The sequence below is a fragment of the Miscanthus floridulus genome, chromosome 3, assembly GCF_019320115.1.
Source record: "Miscanthus floridulus cultivar M001 chromosome 3, ASM1932011v1, whole genome shotgun sequence".
Taxonomy (NCBI): Eukaryota; Viridiplantae; Streptophyta; class Magnoliopsida; order Poales; family Poaceae; genus Miscanthus; species Miscanthus floridulus.
Window position 1 is genome coordinate 59,497,694 of NC_089582.1, and position 21,908 is coordinate 59,519,601.

General features: G+C 42.5%; 1 protein-coding gene across 1 annotated transcript in view; it reads left to right on the forward strand.

Annotated features, from left to right (window-relative positions):
* The window catches only part of LOC136543790 (uncharacterized), a 45,401-nt gene that overhangs the window by 23,414 nt on the left and 79 nt on the right, over positions 1–21,908 (forward strand). Inside the window, exons 2-4 of the mRNA XM_066536146.1 lie at positions 18,359–18,634; positions 20,003–20,138; positions 20,249–21,878. Coding sequence (XP_066392243.1) covers positions 18,359–18,634; positions 20,003–20,138; positions 20,249–21,878 — 2,042 coding nt within the window. The remainder of the gene's footprint in view (positions 1–18,358; positions 18,635–20,002; positions 20,139–20,248; positions 21,879–21,908) is intronic.

Below are 21,908 nucleotides of genomic sequence, written 5' to 3' on the forward strand. Positions count from 1 at the left end.
TTGATCTCTGAATGAGAGATATGAATTAGAGTTTTAGGGATGGCTCTAGGGAAGGGGGTAGGGGATACTATTAATAGGCCTAAGGTGGAGTAGGGGGCAATGAATCGAGGTGGAGTAGGGGGCAAGGAATCGCCACATCATCGATCCGCGTCAACTCCCTCGATCACCGTTGGATGAACTGACCTATAACCGCCTTAAAATCAATGGTGTAGATCTTGGAAATGCATACGAGGTAGCGGAGGGCGAGCAGGCTCTAGAGTAGGCTGAGCGGCCTCCCTAGTGGGCCAGCTGGCCTACTATTGTGGCCATTTGGCCCAAGCTTCAGCATGGTGTCCTTAAGAACCTTCTAGAGTTGTCTTTTGTAGTTTTTGTAGGTTGAATCACTTGTTGTCATCGGTTTGCTTGTTTGGAGTGTATGACAGTGGTCCCAGGAGCTATTTTCTGGATATATCCTCCTGCAGTCACATATTCAACAAAGCTCTTGGAATTCATTAGTTTAAACCCCTATTCCTATATTTGGTGATGGAATTAAATATATATGCAAGTTATGTTGATGGTTTATAATTGGTGTTAATGACCATCAACAAGCTCCCCCCAAGCTTAACCTTTGCTAGTCCCTGAGCAAAATTAAACCCAGCATTGGATCAGGAGTTGCTACAATGCTTTCATGCCTCAAAAGTAACATGCGTTCAATCAAGAATTCTCCTCCGGATTAGAATAAACTGATCTTACTTTCAAACTTACCCATATTACCTTTAACCATTGGGCTTCTTAGCCTTCACTTGGGTCTTGAGTAATTGAAAGATAAAACGATCAAGTCAAGTACTATGTCTCAAGTTCTTTGTTCAACCATTGTTCTAGAGTTTTTATAAGTTTTCAAAATAAAACTCAGAGGTTCCATTGTATGACACTCTCAAGTCTCTCAATATCTATGGTATTCGTGGATTCTCACCAAGGCAATAAAGATGTTATGCCTTTTCTCTTCCTACCACTAAGGCTTATGTGAAGTTTATAGGTATGGAGAAAGCTCAAAAGGGCATACTTGCAATGCATATGTTGTAAAGCCAAACCTCGGATCCAAAGAGAGTCAAGTCATACAATCAAATCAAGATGTGCATGTGTGTGGAACTATGGTGGATGTATATGGTGGTTAACCTAATTCTACTTTGCTCCTTGAAAACATATCTCTCTCTTGGAACTCGAAAAACTTGCTAGAGAGCAGGGGCTATCTTATTCATCTCTTCTTTCTTTCTTTTTAGGCGGGCATCTAAGTACCCATTGTTTTAAATATCTTGGACACTTGTCTATTTTTCTCAACTTTTTTTCATTTTTTTATGAATAACTTTTGCATAGCCCCTGTCTCTTTTCTGCAATAAAACTTTTGTGAGATAGCAACAAGAACTTGGAGCATTTATTTGAGGGATGGAAAACCTATCAAGAATATTTTTGGTGTTCACTCCCAGTGTAGGAGTAAAACATTTTGGGTGGATTTAAATGGAATGGCATGTTTTTGCACAAACTCCCAATGTAGGAGTAGTGCATATGTGGGTGGTGTGTACGTGATCTTGATTTTAAGAGTATGACAAACCTCTCACAAGGGTCAACAAAGCTTAACAAAACTCAATGCAAAAGCAAGTAGCATATATATAGAAGTTTTCCTAGCCTAAATAACATGTTGCTGGAGGGTGGCCATCTCATGTCCCATGCCTACCTTTGGCCAGAGAAAGACATGCGTCCTCCCTGATGCCCACTTGAGGTTGCTTCATAATCTTGCCCTTGGTAGTTGTGGAAGTTCATTGATCGAGTACTTCGGTTCGCTCTTGATGATGAGGATTCTTGAGGTGATGCCTCCAGTAGTGGCACTTCCACTAGTTGTGCCACTTTATTTTGCCAAATTTGTCTTGGTTTTGAGTTTGATTTAGGTTTGATAGGTTGATCCTTTCTTGACTTGTTCCTCCTCCTTGTTTAGCATTTTGAAACCAACCATTAGTAATAGAAACTGGCGACCTCTTGTGTGCATCATTATTACCGATTCAAAACTTTCACTCATAGAATTTGGGAGATTGATTCCCCCCACATTTTGCTCAAAGTGTGTTCTGCTCATAAAGACAAGGTAGATATCATGGGCTCTATTGGTGGAAAAACACCATCAGAACCAAAACTTTATTTACTCTTCTCTAGCCTTAGGCACATTGAATCATTTACAGTTGACGTTATGTGCATTCATTCTTATAACATGGGTGATAAGATCAGAAGGATGAGTATTAATATGGCATTTGAATACATTTGTCAAAAAGAGTGGAGTTGCTTAACCTATGGAAGGACTGTCTATCTTTACAAAATGTATCAATCTTTACATAATTATGACTATCATCTTCCAAAGATAAGATATGCAAAATTTTAGATCATTTGGTTAAGACTACGAGATCAAGAAAGTGGTGCTATGAACAAACTTAAGGAACAAAACATGTTGAGTTAGTCAGGTTAGATCAAGCAAAGTTATAACCCAAACATGTTTTGTTTCTTCATTTATGTGAATAGCAGGATCAAGGGAAAGCTTTTTAAATAATGACCACTTACCTTAAGATGCTACCTTCAGCAGTGTGGTGTAATGACACCATGTGATGGAGGGTAGATGACTTATGGTGGTCTTGTTTTCCTGCTTGAAGCTTTCCTTGCTTGAGCTGTTCATGAGCATCTTGTCTTCTATGTCGCGCTCCTTTTCTCATCCTTTCGTCATGCCATGTTATTGTTCTTTTTCTTTTGTGGATCTTGGCATTGTGTTGGAGCTTTTGCTCCTCTCATTCCTATGAAAGATTAGTGGACAACACATACATGAAGGAGTATACAAAAGTGATTCGAAGCAAGGGTAGTGTTATCGTAGAGCTAAAGGTCAACCTCTATGCTATAACAAAGTTGGTTTTAACATTTTAATTAGCATAGTACTTTATCCCATGTTTTAAATAATATGCCTCAATTGTTGCAAAAACTTCTTCTCGCAAGGATTGATTTTACTTTACATCTTAAGTTTGATTTTCATGTATGAAATTTGTAAACATATTCAAACTTGTAGAAACAAAGCAATATTGAGCAGAGGGATTTCAAACCAGCATGTCAGAGCAATGGGAGCCTAGGAGGAAGAAGAGCAGGGTTGTATCTACTATAGAAAAGTCGGCTTTCCTCCCCCGCACTTGGACCTTTACGTCACTTGACACTATCGGCAAAAACTCATGGTTTTAGGTCCATTGAGCAGGCCCACTCCCTTGCTTTGTATCTACTATAGAAAAGTCGGCCTTCCTCCCCCACACTTGGACCTTTACGTCACTTGACACTATCGGCGAAAACTCATGGTTTTAGGTCCATTGATCAGGACCACTCCCTTGCTTTTAGCTTTTCTTTGCACCATCCGATCTTAGAGATGAGGATACAGACAATTGCATATTCTCCTTCCATCAACCTTTCTTGATTTTTGTTGATTCTTGGTTGATGAGTTAGGGTTCAATGGAGATGCAAACTCAAGTTCCTCCTTGATTGTCTAGCGGCGTGGCGGAGAGTTGTTCTTCGTTTATAAGCGATACGCCATCCATCTTGATTGTCAAGGAAAGAACCTCATTGGTACTTGCATAGAAGCTTCATCTTCAACAACTTTGGGATGTTGTCTCGTGACCGTGGTTGTAGCCTTATGAGACACCATCGACAAACCTCCATTGATTTCTGACGTATGATGATCCAAGGATGCATGCCATGATGTTGTGGCTCTTGTCATCCTAGTCCTTGCTATCGACATGCGAGTTGGTCTTTTTGAAGATGATGAAAGCAGGCATCAGATTAGCTGATATGAGGTGAGTTGCACCCTGCTTCTCATCAGCCTCCTAGCTTGAGTCCTAGAAATGCTAGGTTGCCTTCGACATTACTTGTGCCCTGTTGATTTGTTCGTCCACTTTCTATGAGTGACTGCTTCTATTGTAGATCCTTTTTGTGGCACTCGTCTCATTTCTCTTTGTTCCATAGCCAAAGTGGTGGTTTGGCAGGTTCTTACCAAACCATGGACAGGCACAACGTAGATTCATTCTTTTCTACAAAATATTAATGGACACATACCCGAGGGAATACAACAAATTTGAAAAATGGGTTGTTATCCATAATTTGTGTGATTTTCATCTATGCTATGAAAAGATGGTTTTAGGATTACTTTAGCATAGGTTTTGTTTATTAGCAAATTTTATGTGTTTGCTGTATTCTAGCATGGTTCAAGGAAAAAAGTTACTTGTAGCAAAAGATGAAGTGAATAAACTTTGATACTTACAGTTCTTCCTTCATGAAGTATGAATTGTGCCTTCTTTTGCGCAAAGTTGTCGTTCATCGCATGCCTTAATTCATCTCCGATGTGAATTCATCTCTTGACTTACCCAGATTGGTTTTGAGAGTTTCCTGTAGGGGTTAGTCCAACAAAAATAACCCCAAAAATAACCTAAGCACTGTGCTTAATTTAAAAGCTAATGGAAGTATGTATAGTACTTCCAAACCAAAGCATAATATAGAAGACAAAAGTAGCATGAAAGCATTTTAGAGATTTACTCAAATAGAGATGAAAGTGCATGATCATGGTGCGTGATTTTTTAAGATAAAGGATGCAGGTGGCTTCGATATATGCATGGAACTAAACATGTTGTGGATTTGATATGAGAGAATTCAAACTAAACGGAATGGATGCATGGATTATTCCAAGTAAACATGTAGTGGAAAACAAAATGTTAAAAAGATAATGACTCATTAAGTTTAAAGTCCATGAGCATGACTATCTCACCTTTCTTGATCATACTTGCCATGACTCACATGATGAAACTTGTGAGTAGTGCAGCGTCTTTATTCGTCACTTGAGATGTGATTTGAATTCTTATGATGTCGACCTTTTTCTCCAATCTACACATGGTTAGAATAATATATATATATATATATATATATATATATATATATACAAACCTGTGAGATAGCAGGGTTCCCACATTGATGGATCTTGAATGTTTAGGCATCCTAGGGTGCTTCTTCTTCTCTTGTGGAAGCTTGCCAGAAGGTAGAAACGGCGTCTGTTGTCCTGTCTTATTCCACAATTCAACAGAATAGGGGTAATCCTACTAAAGCTAGCGGTATGTTAATGATCTAAATCTTTACACCAATTGTTTCTCTGGCAACATCGCCAAAAATGCTTGGTATTTATAAGTGCAAATAGAATATGAAGGATTTCATAAACGCACAGAATACCATTGTAGCATTTTACCGGGAGTATTCCATGTATTGTTATTTATATTTTACCATAGGAAAACAATGGAGTAAATATTTATTGGATAACAAAGGAATGCCTACTAATCAACATACCAACATAGCTAGAGCAAGGGGTAGAGATAATGATAGGAATTAAGGATAATGACACTCAGGGGATAGATCATTAAGATAATGTAAACTAGTTAACTCAGGAGAACAAAGGGTGAGGTAGATTCCTATGATATTCTTATTACAGGATCAAAGTATATATATACCCGACTATAGTTAAGACTCACTCTACTCTTGTGCACTTTGGGATGCCGCTTAGATGGTAGAGCATCCACAATAGATAACTCTACTGACACGACTATGGTCCTACAATTGAAGAACCTGCTCAATTCAGTGTGGACTACAAATGATAGACGGGACTGTCACCACCCGCTGCTACCACACAACTAGAGAACAGGGTGTACTCATAGGCAGAGCATCGTATAAGCACCATGCTTACACGAGGCTCGGCTACTTAGTCCAACCATGGTAAACTAGCAGGCTAAGCACTCTATGAACCCACACACAAAAGTAATGATAACCTCATCTAAGCAAGATACATATTCAAAGTAAGCATAGCCATATAGATAGGAATATGATAAACTGATAATAAGTCTTACAAGATGTAGAAGTGAAGATTCAAGGCTTTGCCAAGCCTCCAAGACTAGATCTGGAACTTGAGCATGAGCCCAACTCGACCCTCACTCTCGTGCTACTAATCTACTACATTGGAGAGCTCTAGACCTCATCCTCCTGGTGTATCTTGATCTCTGAATGAGAGATATGAATTAGGGTTTTAGGGATGGATCTAGGGAAGGGGGTAGGGGATACTATAAATAGGCCTAAGGTGGAGTAGGGGGCAATGAATCGAGGTGCAGTAGGGGGCAAGGAATCGCCACATCATCGATCCGCGTCAACTCCCTCGATCACCGTTGGATGAACCGACCTATAACCGCCTTAAAATCAATGGAGTAGATCTTGGAAACACATACAAGGTAGCGAAGGATGAGCGTGCTCTAGAGCAGGCTAGGCGGCCTCCCTAGTGGGCCAGCCGACCCACTATTGTGGCCATTTGGCCCAAGCTTCGGCGTGGTGTCCTCTAGAACCTTCTAGAGTTGTCTTTCGTAGTTTTTGCGGGTTGAATCACTTGTTATCATCGGTTTGCTTGTTTGGAGTGTATGACAGTGGTCCCAGGAGCTATTTTCTAGATAAATCCTCCTATAATCACATATTCACCAAAGCTCATGGAATTCATTAGTTTAAACCTCTATTTCTATATTTGGTGATGGAATTAAATATATATGCAGGTACTGTTGATGGTTTATAATTGGTGTTAATAACCGTCAACATTCATCCCGTTGGTTTGCTATTCGCCAAAATAAGCTTGTATTTACTTTCATATACTTGTGCTTGTGTAGTTGCTCTAGTAATTAGTAATCTTGTGTAGCTTGCTAGTTACCTTCTTGCTTGTGTAGCATAGAAGTAGCTCCCTTGCATGACTAATTTGGTTTGAGTAACCTTGTTAGTCACTTTGCTTAGTTTGTGTAGCTAAGTAATTTGAGCTCTCTAATTTGGCTTGTGTAGCCTTGTTATTGAGCATTGCTAGTGAGCTTAGGTGGCTTTGTGCCTTTGCTTACTTGATTGTGTAGGAGCTCCCTCGGTTGTGTGAAGTACTAGCTGCTTAGGTTTGTGTGGCCTTGCTCTTAGAATTGGTTAGGTGAGATCTAGCTAGCCCGGCACCTTTGTTGCCTAATGAGGATCTTCTTAAGGTGCTTGAAAACTTAGATAGAGGGGTGTAGTCTTGGCTAGACTGATAGTTTTAATTCCATATTTATTTCGGTTAGCCGACATCTTTAATTTTTAGAAAGGACTATTCACTCACCCTCTAGTCCGCCATCTTGACCCTACAATGGGCCACTTTGTGGGGCTGACCGACCCCACCATGCGTCGGCAGCCATGGCACATCTAGTGCCACCTCACCAATCCATGGGAGTGGCCAAGAAACACACTCTCCAAGCCTTCTCCATCATTGATTTCAAGTTGGTTCAAGATGAAGGGCCAAAAAGAGGCATCACATGGATTGTTGAACTCATCATCCATATGTCGGTGCTCAAATGGACAAAACATGCTCATACCCACACTCTACTAGATCCCTAGGACCACCACACCAAAGGAGGAGGGCCCACTCATCAATGGGGGTCCGGCCGATGCCCTCCACACATCGCAAGGAGCCCCACTTTCACTCCACCGCGTTTCCTTCGGACACATGCAAGGAAACACACTTGGGAGCAATCCTATGCATTGATTTAATGCGGTTCAAGGTCGGTTTGATCCAAGGGCAAGGAGAGGGCGTCACCTAGATCAATGTCATGGCATTGGAGTAACCCCTACTCCATCTCTCACTATAAATAGGACCCTCTCCCTCACTTGTAACACTCACCACAAGAGAAACTCTCTCTACTCTCAAGATATAGTCTTAGTGTGACCTTTAGTGGGAGTTAGAGTGAAGAGGAGCTCTTCCTTGAGTCTAGAGCAGTCTTCAGGAGTCTGGTATAACTTTTTATCTCTCTTGTAATACTTTCCTTATTTCAATATATTACTTTCTATGTAATATATTAGTATCTTCTTTATCCACTTATCTTGCCTAGTCTGAGTGTCACTATTCCTTTGTCGTACAACGCCATCAAGTTTCCGAGCAGCCCATCATCCAACGAGGATGAATTGCCTTCCCACCACTCCTCTGAGGAGAATGTCTCCTCTGATGACTAGACATCATCTAATTATAGTCATCCATGGAGTTCTGAGAAGGAGGATGAGGACGAGGACGACACTGACGCTGATGCCAATGCCGATGCCGATGACTCCAACTCTGATGACTCCAACTCTGACTTTGACTCGCCTCCTCCCAAGCGAGCGAGGCGAGCTGAGAGGATCATATTTAAATTAAGTAGTTTATAGTTAGTATAAGTAGTTTTAATAGTTTAGATTAGTTAATATGCTTCCGAACGAGTACAATCATATACTCGTCCAAATTGTATCTATATGTTAGATATATAAAATGAATCAATAAAAAAATTCTATTCGCACATATTTGATCTCTTCAATGCCACCTTTTTATATGAAATGCAAAGCAAGTTCTTTCCAATACTACTTCCAAAATGCCAGTGCACGGATTTGATCTATCGACGAATGTTTTTTGTTTTTCTATATATATATGAATGAATAAAAAGGAAAAAACTATCATGTACGGTTGTGGTTGTTTCTAGTAGAATCTAAAAGCAGTTTAACCGCTGACAATCGCCGTATTATAGCGTTGGATTAGCGTGGCAATGGTTGGCTAAATACGCACATTGTTTAACTATCTCGCGTCATCCGTTCTCGCTGCCGATCGGTCTGGACCGTCCGTTTGGCAACAAACCTAGAAGCGCCCGGCCCGTTCCCAACTCCCCTCGGGACCTATTGGCGCCTCGGCGGTAGTTTGACCAGCTAAAAAACCCCAATACGAATCCATTAGTTCTCCCACCCGTTGTTGCTTCATCTTCATTCTCCCCGCCCATTGCTTCATCTTCATTTTGACCCGTCGCCTGTACTTGCCCTGCCTTGAGCACCTTGCATTGTCGTCGAGGACAATGCCCCATGAAGGTTAGATGGATTCGGTCACCCCCTTGTTTGCATTTGGTTCCAATTGGTTTTAGGTTCGGTATTAGTTTTGTTCATATTAGGAATTTCTTCATTGCAACAAATGTCTTACTTCGAAAGAAGCCATTTCGAGCGAGCAACCTTGCGTTTTGGTGGCTAGGGGTGGCACCAGGACCCCAGATGATGTTGTTTGCTACTTGGGGATGGAGCATTCACCCGGACAGACTATTGATTGTTGAAGCCGTTGTTCGTCACCTTCTCGGACCACAAAATTTGACAAGAATCATTCAAGACCCTGTTTGTGGAGAGATTTTTGTGCTTTGTAGAACTGGATAGGAAGTAGACATACTTTATAGATACAATGTGTCCATGGACAGAGATGCTGTCATCATCACTATGGTTCACTACCTCTGGCTTTCGGGACCGCATCAACCAATTGAGTACCTTAGCAATTGCCTACCCATCCAACATTAAGTCTTAGAATTTGTGAAACTTTTATGTTAATGAAGTTTATATGTACTGATGAAGCCTCTGGATTAGTATGTATGTGTACTACGTAATCGTTGAACTATTACTTCGGTTGAAATGTTAATTGGATCAGTTGGTCTTGATTGTGATCCATGTGTACACCTCTATGTAAGCATAGAGGATCCAAAATAGGCCTTCTTCTATAGGCGGATAGTACCATGAACCGCTAGTGACACAACATTTCATCTTGGCAGGAGTGTGAGGGTTTTTAAGGACGTTTTGGTGCCTTGGCGGGTGGCAAAAGCATAGACAAAAGACCCAGGCCGGCCTCTTCACTCAGAGTGTGCAACACTTTGATCCCTGACTGCTCCATGCCTGCATCTAGCTCCAACTCCTAGTGGTCGGCACCATCCTAAGTGCCATCGTGAGAAGAACACTGGCTTCCAGCAGAGGAGCTACAATGGGAGGGGGCCACCCATCCTGTGCCGTGTCAAGAACCACCCCTACGCATACCAGCCATCACTTTTGTGTCACTGCGGCTTGAAGACGCCTCGGTGGATTTCGTGGAGTGATGGAAACCCAGAACTCGATTTCTTTCTTGTTCATTCTATTTTCACAATGGAAATGCTAAAATCCCGCTGTACTTATGGTAATTTGGTTTTTTCGTAGTCTGACTTAGATTGTGGGTTTTATGAGTGGTATGATCCCCCATTTGGAAAATATATGAAGACTTTGATTTTGGATTTATGTAACAAGATTTGGGAGCTGAAGGTGGAGGCTAATGTTAGAACAAATGAAGACCAACTGCAGGAGGTGGAAGAGATTATACCATAGATTAAACAAATGGTCAGGGTTCCAATGAAGATGATGGAAGATTTTGTATCTTTGAGAAAGAAATGTGCTTCCTGTTCTTCTTTCACCTATTTTGTACTTACCTTAGTTGTTGGCATGTTCATTGGCAAGTTGCTTAGTTCATCACCGTAGTAGATTCAAGTATCAATTTATGTATTGGACTGAAATCTATCACTTTTGTAGAACTATTGTTGAACTAAATGCAAGGTGATTAACCAGGTGTTCAATTTATTGAACTATAAATGCTAGTACATCCAAGTATCAATTGATGTGTTGGAGGCATCCTACTTCCCTAGACACTAAGCTCTGGTATAGGGGCAACCAATTTATTAAACTGTATATACACTCTCCTATGGTCCTACCACACCTTCCTCCCATCCATTTCCTACTCTGCTCCCTTGCTCTGCTTCACCCTGCTAGCGTCGGATGAAAGGCAGTCTCTCTCATGCTCACTGCTCCTTCACCTCCAACCTCGGTGGTGCACAAATCTTTAGCGCGTCATCTCTGCTTCTCTGCTCCATCCAGATCCAAGGTAACTGTACTGGATTTGCTCTTTCACTGAATTCTATATTCTTTTGTATTGCTCTCTCATGCTCTCTGCTCCTTCACCTCCAACCTAGCTATAGTAATTTCCTTGGATCTATAGATGAAAATGCATCTTCTTGTTCTACAGTTTGTGACCTTTTATCTCCATGGAGTGTAGCTTGTTAGCCTTATTGTCCTCAGTATTGGTTCATCGAATCAGTGCTTTGTGAACAAAGTCGATGAACTAAATGAAAGTGTACCAATGGATGTGGATAGGGTTGTAGTGATCAAGGCTCGGGATGACATGGAGATTGACAACAATCCTGTGGGGGTCGACAATGATCTGTAAGATCTTATGGAGATTCAGAATGATCCCATGGAGGTCGATTAGGATCTGCATGGAGAATGATTAATGATGCAACCAATGATGTACATATGAAGGCCTTTTAACTTTTGCATAGTGTCGGCCTAATTAGTATCTGCATTTTAGCTTTTCGGCATGCTTGTTAGCTTGGTAGTGTCAACCTACTTATTTGGTATGAATGTATGGAACTCAAGTTGGATTCCTTTCAATTCGAGAGTACTAGCATCGTGCTTTCCTTATGTTTCCTAAGTGCGCAGTTTGGCTTTCTTTCAATGTAAATCTATGTGCCTTATTATTCACCATCGAACTCAAGTTGGCTTCCTTTCAATCTGAGTACTGAAATTGTGCTTTTCTTAGTTTTATAAGTGCGCAGTTTCGCTTTGTTTCAATGCCAAATGTTAAAATTGTGTGCCCTTATTGTTCATCACCGTATCATACGGAGGTCTCCGGGTGGTACTAGGAACCAGCCATCGGTGATGCTACTATGCATTCATCGCCGCTTAGTTGCAAAATTTCCAATCCCGCGTTTGAACCCTCCCACGTGGAACTGATGAAAGTTCGATTCCCACGTGTCGTAAAAGTTACGCAGAGAGCAAGCAACCCCTACCCCAACATCCCCCAACCCCCGCCGCCCCTCCCTTCCCCCCACACACATAGCTTTTCTTGTCCTTATTGCTGATGTTCGTCATCGCCGCTCCTGCTCATTAGCACTGCTCAGCTCTTGCTCTGTGCTGGTGCACATCGCCGGCTTGCCCGCATAGATACACCGATGAACCAACTGCTGCTATCACCGGAGTTGCCACTTGTGCTAATCGCCGCTGGATCCAAAGGCAAGTGTAATAAGGCCTTACTTGCATCACCGTCCCTTCTCCTTGAAACTCGTCTCCTTACTAATGTTTATTGATGCAATTCCATGGCAGGGCGACCTCATCTCTTCGGCTGGCGGTGTCCTTCCAGATGAAGGAGGCCCCCAACATGAGGAACGTAGTGGATAGGCTCTCAGACGATGTGCTGTTGCAAGTGTGTCTGTCACTCCTGGAAGCGCGTCATCTTCGACTCCTATCACCATAAGAAACTTTCATAGACTATCGTCGGCTTCTTCTGTGGCAGCTGGTGGAAGGGCAGTTGCCACTTCACCAGCATCACCTGTGAATAGCCCTCCTTGTCCCTCTTACCTTTTTCCCTTCAAAAAGTCCTAGTCTCAGATTGTTGCAGCGGTCTTGTCCTTTTGCTGGTGTGCTGGGCCTGATGGATTACGATGCTATGTTGTCTGCAATCCGGCGACCCACAAATGGCATGTACTGCCGCATAACATATGTTCCGTTGGTCAAGCTCGCTTAGGTTTCTACCCAACATCCTTGCAATTCCATGTGATTAAATTTGTTGTGGTGGAGGGTGCGTGCGTAGGTGTGGAGATCTACTCATCTAAAATTGCAGCGTAGTACAGAGTACAGAGTGATTACAATTCACCCAGAATAGAATTTCATTTTCCTTGTTGGGAAGGATAGAACACTGATTGCATATGACATGGACCGCAGAAAGGTTCATGTCATCCATGCCCGTGTCATCTGCTTTTGTAGATCAAGAGGGTGTTTCCATATGAACATGCCTTACTATCTTCCTTATGTTCCCTTATTCATGGAGTCATTAGCAGAGCAGTAAAGGTGCATTTGATGTATTTCGTTGTCACGACAGTCTTTGTTCAGGTAGGGAGTTGTTTTCATTCTATATATGTATAGGTCAATTTTGGCTTGCTAACTAAAGGAATGGTATGTTCAATATTATTAATTATGCTGCTTTGTTCAGGTTGTGGATCAAAGATGAAGAAGAGGGGTTCCATGGTGCATTGGCTACCAATCCAAAGGATGCACTAATTATATTCATTTTGCCTTGCAAGCAGGAGTGCCACATAGAAGGAGCACAGCTACGTCATTTCGTTATGTAAGTCTATATAGATTAGTACCTTTAGTATGCTCTATGTACCGTTTGTGTTAGGACATTAGTTGAGGAAGATGTTATGGTAGCATCCATTGTTATTGTAAAAAGTACTCTTGTCTATGAATATGATTTCTGGATGCAATGATTATATATCTGTATGCTTTGTGTTCATGAAGCTATTAAGGGCCCAGCTGAATTAGTAACTATTGTGAAATCGGGTGAAATTCAGTCACCGTCGGATGTAAGCGCCGTTCATTGTTTTCTTATCACCACCGCCGATGGTGGTGCAAATGTCCAACACCATCGTTATACGTATGATGCGGCAGGGATCAAAAGTATATCACCGCCGAATCGTTTAGTAACCCGACACCGACTAAATGATCATCAAAGGCGAATCATGGTGCAAGGCGACGGTGACCATGACCTTTGTACTAGTGGTTCATACGCTGAAGCGACGGTGGTGTTAACCTCTACATAGACGTCTCGGCCGTCGAAGGGACAGCGAACCCACACCGCAGACAGTCGAGTCGAAGTACAAGGCGACAGTGCTGGTGACCACTACACAGGCGGTTGATGTGCCCACACGATGGTTTTGATAGCCTTGACATAGGCGGATAATTTGCCAATGCGGCGGTGTTAGTGTATACCCATAGCCTGGTCATGCTCCAATGCGACAGAAGCAAGAACCTTATTATGAACGGATGATAAGCCAATACGGCGGTGTAGTGTACACTGCAGTCGATCTCAGATGACGACGGTGATGGCTATGACTATCAATGTCGATAGCTTACTGCCGAGGCCAAAATTGGACTGCGATGGGGGTTACGACGCAGTTGTGAAAGGTCTGAGTGTAGTAGTGGCTATGTCTTACCCATTCCTAGTTATCCCATATGGTCTGCTCTCGAATGGAACTATAATAATAGAGAAGTGTCCTTTGTGATAGAGAAGAACTTAGGAAACTCCCTCACTCATTGTCCTCCCATTTAGCTATGCTTTCACTTTATCCTTTCTGGACTAGAACTTCTTGTGTGTCACCCTATTTTATCGTATATCACTTACCCCCACTTTAGTTTAGTCGGTATACTAAGTTAGTAGATACATGATGGTTAACTATCACCTTCTTTAACCATTGCTTCCCTGTGGATAAATACGATACCCTAGAATACTCCTAGATGAAATGCTACAGCGGTATTCTGTGCGCTTGCGGAATATTCTACATGAGCATAAGAAATACCAACCGTCATCTGATCCCCACACAGGTGGTTGGATTATGGACTTGAAAACAACCCCAATTAAAACTTTACAAAAACCCTCTTGTTAAGCAAGAGTGAGCTTTTTACTTAACACCTTAAGGCCTCCTTTGGAACACATGATAGGAAAATGTAGGAATAGGAAAAACATAGGAATAGATATGTTATGTTCCTCTAATCCTATAGGATTCAAAAGTACAGGAAAATAGATGAGAAGCTCTTTGGTAGCACCACCGGAAAACCAAAGGATTCATTTTGTAGGAATGCCAAGGTTGAATAAAAGATAACACCAAGTGCATACTTTGCATGTGTTTCCTCTCTTTGATTGGGTAGAACAAGCCATAATAGATCATTATTTGCTAGCATCAGCATTCAACTTCTCGTACTTCGTGCGTAGGAATTTTTTCAAGAACTCTAGGTGGATGTTACAAATCCTATGGAATCAACACATGAAGGAATGAAATCCTATGGAATGGTAGTGGTGGTTCTTGTCAGCCAAACCATAGGATAGGAAACTTTCCTTTATCAACAGTATTCCTCTAAAATTCCTTTAAAAATCATGTAATCCAAAGGGGACCTAAGCCTTGAAATCAGGTGCAAGCGAGGAAAAATCCTCTATTTATTTTTTAACTATCATGGGGGATTAAATCCTGACCTGAATATATATTGATATATGCATCAACAGCCTCGTTTTTGGGGAAAACGAGGCAAAACCCTTTTGTCCGGTGAATTTTGAAAAACCGGGCTAAAACCAATACAATGGCCCCAGGACAGAGGCAAATTTGTGGCATATCCACGAGTAAGAAAAAATAACACCAAGCCCTAGGGTAAGGGCGAAAGGTGACACAATCACAAATACAACAAACAAGGATAAAAACAAGAACATCATGGCACATGAGCTCTTCGACGATGCCTACAAGGAGGTGAATGATGTCAGAGCATAATCATCGTCAGCCAAACATGGAGCTTAGCAAGGCTTTCGCCCGAGTCTTGTGCCGAGGAGAACCGCATTGACCGGGACGACCGATGAGAGGATGCAGCACGAGGTTCTTCAGCAACGCCTTCAACAAGGAAATCATCGTCGCTGACCCAGTTGAGCTTTCACCCAGAAGCCTCGCAAGCATTCTTGCTGCTGATGCCTCGACACCGCCACGCTGTCACCGCCACTGCAGGCACAAGCATGGGTGACGTCGTCACTCTGGAGAACGATGCTCTGCCCTCCCCAACAAGAGGCGTAGGGGGAGGGTGTGCACGGACACACAGCCCCACCACCGGCTTGCTCACGGCCAAACTGAGCGCACCACGCATGCACGTGTAGAAGACACACCGCTGCCAGGGCACTACCTATGCCCCGTGTCCAAGCAAACAATAGCGGCTACACCAGATGCAGACGCGCGGTCATGGGATCCAACAAAGTGGAAGCCCATGAGCACACAGCCCCACCGCCGGCATGCCCGCAGCCAAACTGCGCGCCCGGGCTCCTACACACGCAAGAAGAACACCGTACCACAGAGCAGCTTCACCAGATTGTGGACACGACCGCGTTAGGTCGGGTGCACCGCAATAGAGGCGGAGCGAGTGCCGATCGTCAGGATCCAAGCGGCGCCGGGGGAGGGGGGGGGGTCGCAACCATGTCTACAGATCTCAGCGCCGCCGAACAAGTTTGCGCCAGGGCGGGGAGGGGGCGCGGATCTGGTGGTGGAAATGTTAGATCTAGACCCCGGGTGGCCGGATCCGGCTCGCCGACCGTCGAAACAAATCCTCTATTTGTCTCAAGCTAGAAGGGGTGACTCCCTAGTTGATCTCTAGAAACCTTTTTATTTACCCATCCCATGTCCCAAAACAGGTACACTAGTGTTTATACACAATCTTTTTGGGTCTATGCTTAAGCTCTGAATGTAGGAACCTTAACCGCCCTCGAGAGATCAACCACCCGCAAATCCAAGTCATCAAGAGCAAGAACTTCACCGACAACCCTCACCCAAGACGAAGTAAGATATGGTCGGAGGTGGATATGGCTCCGTTCGTTTCGCTGAAAAGTCATGGCTGAAAGTATTATTCGCTGATTTGCTGTGAGATAAAAATACTGTTTATTCGCTAAAAAAGTACGGCTCATAGGACAAGCGAACAAGGCCATAGAACAGAGTAAACAGTCGAAAGGCCACAATCTGGCATCCGCATCCGCATCCGCTTCTTGCACCCTGCAAGGCAGGGCGCAGACAAACAATTCTTAGCGTTGTTTGTCGTTGCTGCCTCATCAGTTTGATCATTGGCCAGAGCTCAGGTCGCAGTCTTGGGGAGAGCAAAGAAAGGGCATCAGAGAGGCATGATGGGAGGTGTTGGCGTCGTTGGGTCTGGGTGTGGCCGTGGCGACGATCGTAGGACGCGTGGGTGTGTTGAGGAGCCAAGTATGGAAGGGGAAGGGGAAGGGGAAGGGGAGGGGAGGATAGAAGCGCATGACAACCTCATCTTTGGCACTGACACGGGCAAGCATTGACACATGCCGTTTCATTGGTTACGAAGACACTATATAATAAAGGTCAATAAAAAATAATTTGTTGATCATTTGATTATGGAACAAAAATCTTCCTACGTTTCTTTTGATGTGAGAGGTAAATCATCTCAATCTTCGTTTACACCATTTGTTTACTAAATTACTAATTAGGATATATACTGATACAAATATGGTATACATCATGACTCCACCGAAATATCGATGAAGATTGATACTCCCTCTCTCCGGGAAAGAACGCAATTATCGCTTTTCGAGAAGTCAAATGGTTTGAACTTTGACTAAATTTATATAAAAAATCATTATTGTTAATGATATAAAATAAGTACAGCTAGATTAATTATAAAATATATTTTCATAATAAATTTCGTTTGAAAACATAAATGTTAATATTATTAACTATACACTCGGTCAAATTTGAATTACTTTGACTAGCACGGATCCCATAATTGCATTCTTTCCTGGATGGAGGGAGAGTATATGTATATAGAATTCGTCTTATCTACCTATACTATATAGTATATTGTTTTTCAAAACTCTCCATAAAATGTTTTGAATCCAAATTATTTGACATCTTAGTATCAATAAAAAAGATAAAGGTGTCCTCATCCACTTCAGTAACTTAGATAGTGATATTGTTGTTTCAAAACTATCAATAATTCCAATCCGAGTTATTTGTTTGAGTTTTTTGTCTGGTGGACACCATTAAAACGTGGTTTTGTGCCAAGCACACTCAATTTGCCGTTTTAGGCTCTGGACACTGCAAAAGGCATCGATTTGTCTATTACACATCGGATCCATTAAAAAATGATTTCCTGGCCGGAAGGGTGGATGGCGTAGCCGAGGAAGACCAAAATACCCCCTTCAGATACACCACCTGCACACAGGCTGGCAGCCACATCCTATCTAGATTATTCACGGCACCCTCCTGTAGTCGCAACGCATCTTGCCGCCGCCTCCGCAATTTTTCTCGGCTTGCCATAATCTCCGGCGACTCTTCACCGACCGCCACCAATCACACACGCCATGCCTCCTGCCACTGATGCAACTTAGCTCCAGTAAGTTCTCTCCATCCGCGAGCTGCACTAAGAGACCAGGCCCGATGGTTGCGACTCGGTCCCCACTCCCCGGTCTTGGAGTGGAGCGACTATGCAGCGATGACTCTCCAAAGAAGGTGTCAGACCTGTCCTGGGTTCCTGACGGGTAAGATTCAAATTTCCCCCAAATGATTTGAGGATCTAGGGTTCAGAACATGACATGGGTTCATGAGATTTGGGGGCCTAGAGTTCGTTAGATATATATATATTTGGGCTTTAGCAGTATCCTTATAGGAGTTGATTTCATCTGTGCTTGTAGGCTCGGGCTCAGCATTCATCAGCCGCCCATAGAACAGAGCATACATTCTGTTTCTTGTGTAGTAGCAGATCCGCATGCACAACCCACACAACAGAGCGCATGTACCACTCTAGCAGATCTCTCTGATCCTGTTATTAAATATAGGACTGAGGAAAACCCTACAGATGATGATCCTTGGGGCAAAAACGATGAAACTGAGTATGTTGGTGTAGATGATGAGAAGGTCTTTCATGTTGACTTGATTTCTGATGATGAAAATGAATTTGATTGCATTCCTGATTCTGATGAAGACAATGATGATTGTGCTGTTGATGGTGAACAAGGCTGTGAGATTGTTGACCATGTAACTGACTTAGAAAATCCAAAGATTGAAGTTGGTGTGACATTTGAGGATGGACAAACCTTTAAAAGAGCAATTAGGCAATATGTGTTAACACTGGATTTTGGTCGACTTTGGAAGATGACAGGTGGGCCCACATGTGGGAAGAAGGACATTCGGTAAACAAAACGAGCGGTCGGCTAAATGCTTGTGCGGTCGGTTACTTCAGAAGGTGGTGACTCCATTCGGGAAAGCAGAAGATGGCAAGCAAAGCCGATCGAAAAGATGAAAGTTGTAATAATAAAGGACTCTGAGAGTTTAGAGCAAGGAATCGTGGTTTTCAAGTTTGTTTAAGAGTTTCTTTGTGAATCGTAGTCTTTTAGGACTCGTGTTGTGTCTAGGGTATAAATATTGACCCTCGACCATTGTAATAGACGTTCACAACCAAATCAATACAACCGGCCCCGTGCCAACTTTCGAGTCCTTTTGTCGTGTTGTCGAGTTCTTCGAGAGGAGTCATCGTTCCGTCGACCTCCGTAAGTTCCGACAACCTTGTTATCATGTTTAGTATCATGCGGTGGATTTAGACGTGATGTAAGTAGTCTTGTTTGTTTTCAATGATCGTGCGGCGGATCTTTGCTTGACAATCAAGAAGTCTTTGCTTATGCTTTGTTTATGAGTAAATACCATGCGGCAGGCATTTGCTCAATATGCTTAGTAAAGGCAAGGCAGTTATCGACTCTATTAGATACGGCAAAATCTAATAGATTCATTAAGTTATCCTGTGTTGCATGTTTTAAATATTTTATATATTTGTAACACACTTCTGCCCAATCTAGATTGATATTGTTCGGCCCTCTCTTATGGTTTTATTCGTGCTTCAATGATCATTACTTTTGTATTACCTTTGCGAATATATAACATGCTCGTAATGGCTGAATTATTTTAATCTAGATTGTTACATGTCGTGGGTTCATGCATGTTAATTACGTTTAAGCTTTGATGAAACTAGGTGTCGTGCGGCAGATGCAGGTTTTAGATTAGTTTAATCGTGTTTATTTGCACGTTCCTTCTTCATGGACCCCAACTCGGCTGGATTGCTGAGCTTGGTTATGCATTAACTCATGATTAATTTCACTTGTTCAAACATGCCTTCCCATGCACACGCATTCGGCAATCGGATCTTTACGTGTGTTCATCTTACGATTAGCCGAATGATTTATAAACTTGCTGGCAGATAGCTTCCTATAGCTGTATGTCGTTGTAAGTGGCTTCAGGGCCGTATATATGGAACTATCCGGTCTCACCCGACATGTTCCGGTTTGGTATTTAACTGTTTTATCCCTTGTTAGTTTTTTCAGGTCAAACTGACTGGCACATTTCCGGATCACGAAGCACCCGGGCACCCGATTGAAGCCACGCTTTCCGGCTTGCTGTGTGTGAGGCACAGTGCGTCACATTTTGTGTCAACAATATGCTATTCTAAATGAGATTGAAATTGCAGCTCCTTATAGTGAAGCCAAGAGGTATAGAGGATATTGTAAGGCCAAAAAGTGCAAGTGGAGAATACATGCATCACAACTGCAAGATGGAAGGACATGGATGGTACCTCCTTTATTTATGTTCCTTTATTTATGTTTCTTAATTTTGTTCCTTAATTTTCTGTTTCTTAATTTATAGCCAACTCCTTTAAATTATGTCATTGTTTTTTGTAGATTAAGAAGATACCTAACAAGCACTACTATAAAAGCACAAGCAAACTGGAGAGCAATTGTATGGCTGACCAGTTTTGGGTTAGGGACAGGGTAGTTCAATGGCTCAGGGAAGACCCAACAATTGGCCCTGCTGCTTTAAAGAAGAAGCTGGAAGAGAAGTACTTGATCCAATTATCATACTGGATTGTCTACAATGGCAAGGAGCTAGCTATTGATGAGATTTTGGGCAAGTGGGAGGATAGTTTTGAACACGCTTTTGCATTCAAGGAAGAGATAGAAAGGAAGTCTCCTGGAAGTATAGTTAAGATAGATTATGAAAAGGTTGGGTCCAAGATCAGATTTAGCAAGATATTTGTTGCTTTGAAGCCATGTATAGACGGATTCAAAAATGGATGCAGACCATACCTGGGCATTGACTCCACGGCTCTTACTGGAAGGTGGAAGGGGCAACTAGCTTCTGCCATAGGTATTGATGGACATAACTGGATGTTCCCTGTGGCATATGGAGTATTTGGATCAAAGACCAAGGAAAATTGGGGATGGTTCATGGGTAACCTAGCAATGGCAGTTGGATCCCCACCTGGACTTGTTATCTCAACTGATGCTGGGAAAGGCATTGACATAGCGGTGACCAATGTCTTCACCAATGGAGTAGAGCACAGGGAATGCATGAGACATTTATACAAAAACTTCAAAAAGAGATTTCATGGTAAAGTCTTTGAGAAGAATCTATGGCCAGCAGCAAGAGTTTACAGGAAAGATTTGTTTGACATGCACTACAATATCATGAAGAATTCATCGCCAAAAGCATTGAAGTGGATTGAGGATAATCACAAGCATTTGTGGGCAAGATGTTACTTCTCTACAGCCAGCAAGTGTGATTATGTGACCAATAACATTGCTGAAGTCTTCAACAATTGGATTAAACATGAGAAGTCGCTTCCTGTGATAGATCTAATGGATAGAATTAGACAAAAAATCATGGATAAGTTATTTCAAAGGAGAAGACTTGCCATGAAGCTCAACAGTAAAGTGTTTCCACACATTGTGAAGGACCTCAATGCAAAAAGTAGAGGATTAGTTGGGTATTCAATCCACAAAGGTGTCGGACACACAGCAGAGATAAGTGGTGTTTACAAGGACTTGACTCCTTGGAGACATGCTGTGAACCTAGAAAAAAGAACATGTACTTGCAATAAATGGCAAATCACTGGACTACCATGCACCCATGCAATCAATTTGATATGCTCTTACAGGGGTCTAGAGTTGGAGGATTATGTTGACAATTGTTACTCTATATCTAGGTTCAAAGCTGCATATGAAGGTTGGATTGAATCTATACCAGACAAGACACTATGGCCTCAAGTGAACATAGGATTCAAGCTATGGCCTCCAATACTCAAGAGAGCAGCAGGTAGACCAAGGACAAAGAGAGTGAAAGGAGCCGAGGAAGGAGGCAGCAAGAATAGGAAGAAATGCAAGAGATGTGGTCAATTTGGGCACACTCAGAAAACTTGCAATGAGACTGTGTACGACTCAGATGCTCCACCACCAGCACCACCAAAACCTAAGAGAAAGAGAGCCAAGAAGCAGAAGGAAGTCATAACAGAGGAGGTAGCCGCCAATACAAGTACACCTAAGGGAAAGAGGACTAGGAGGG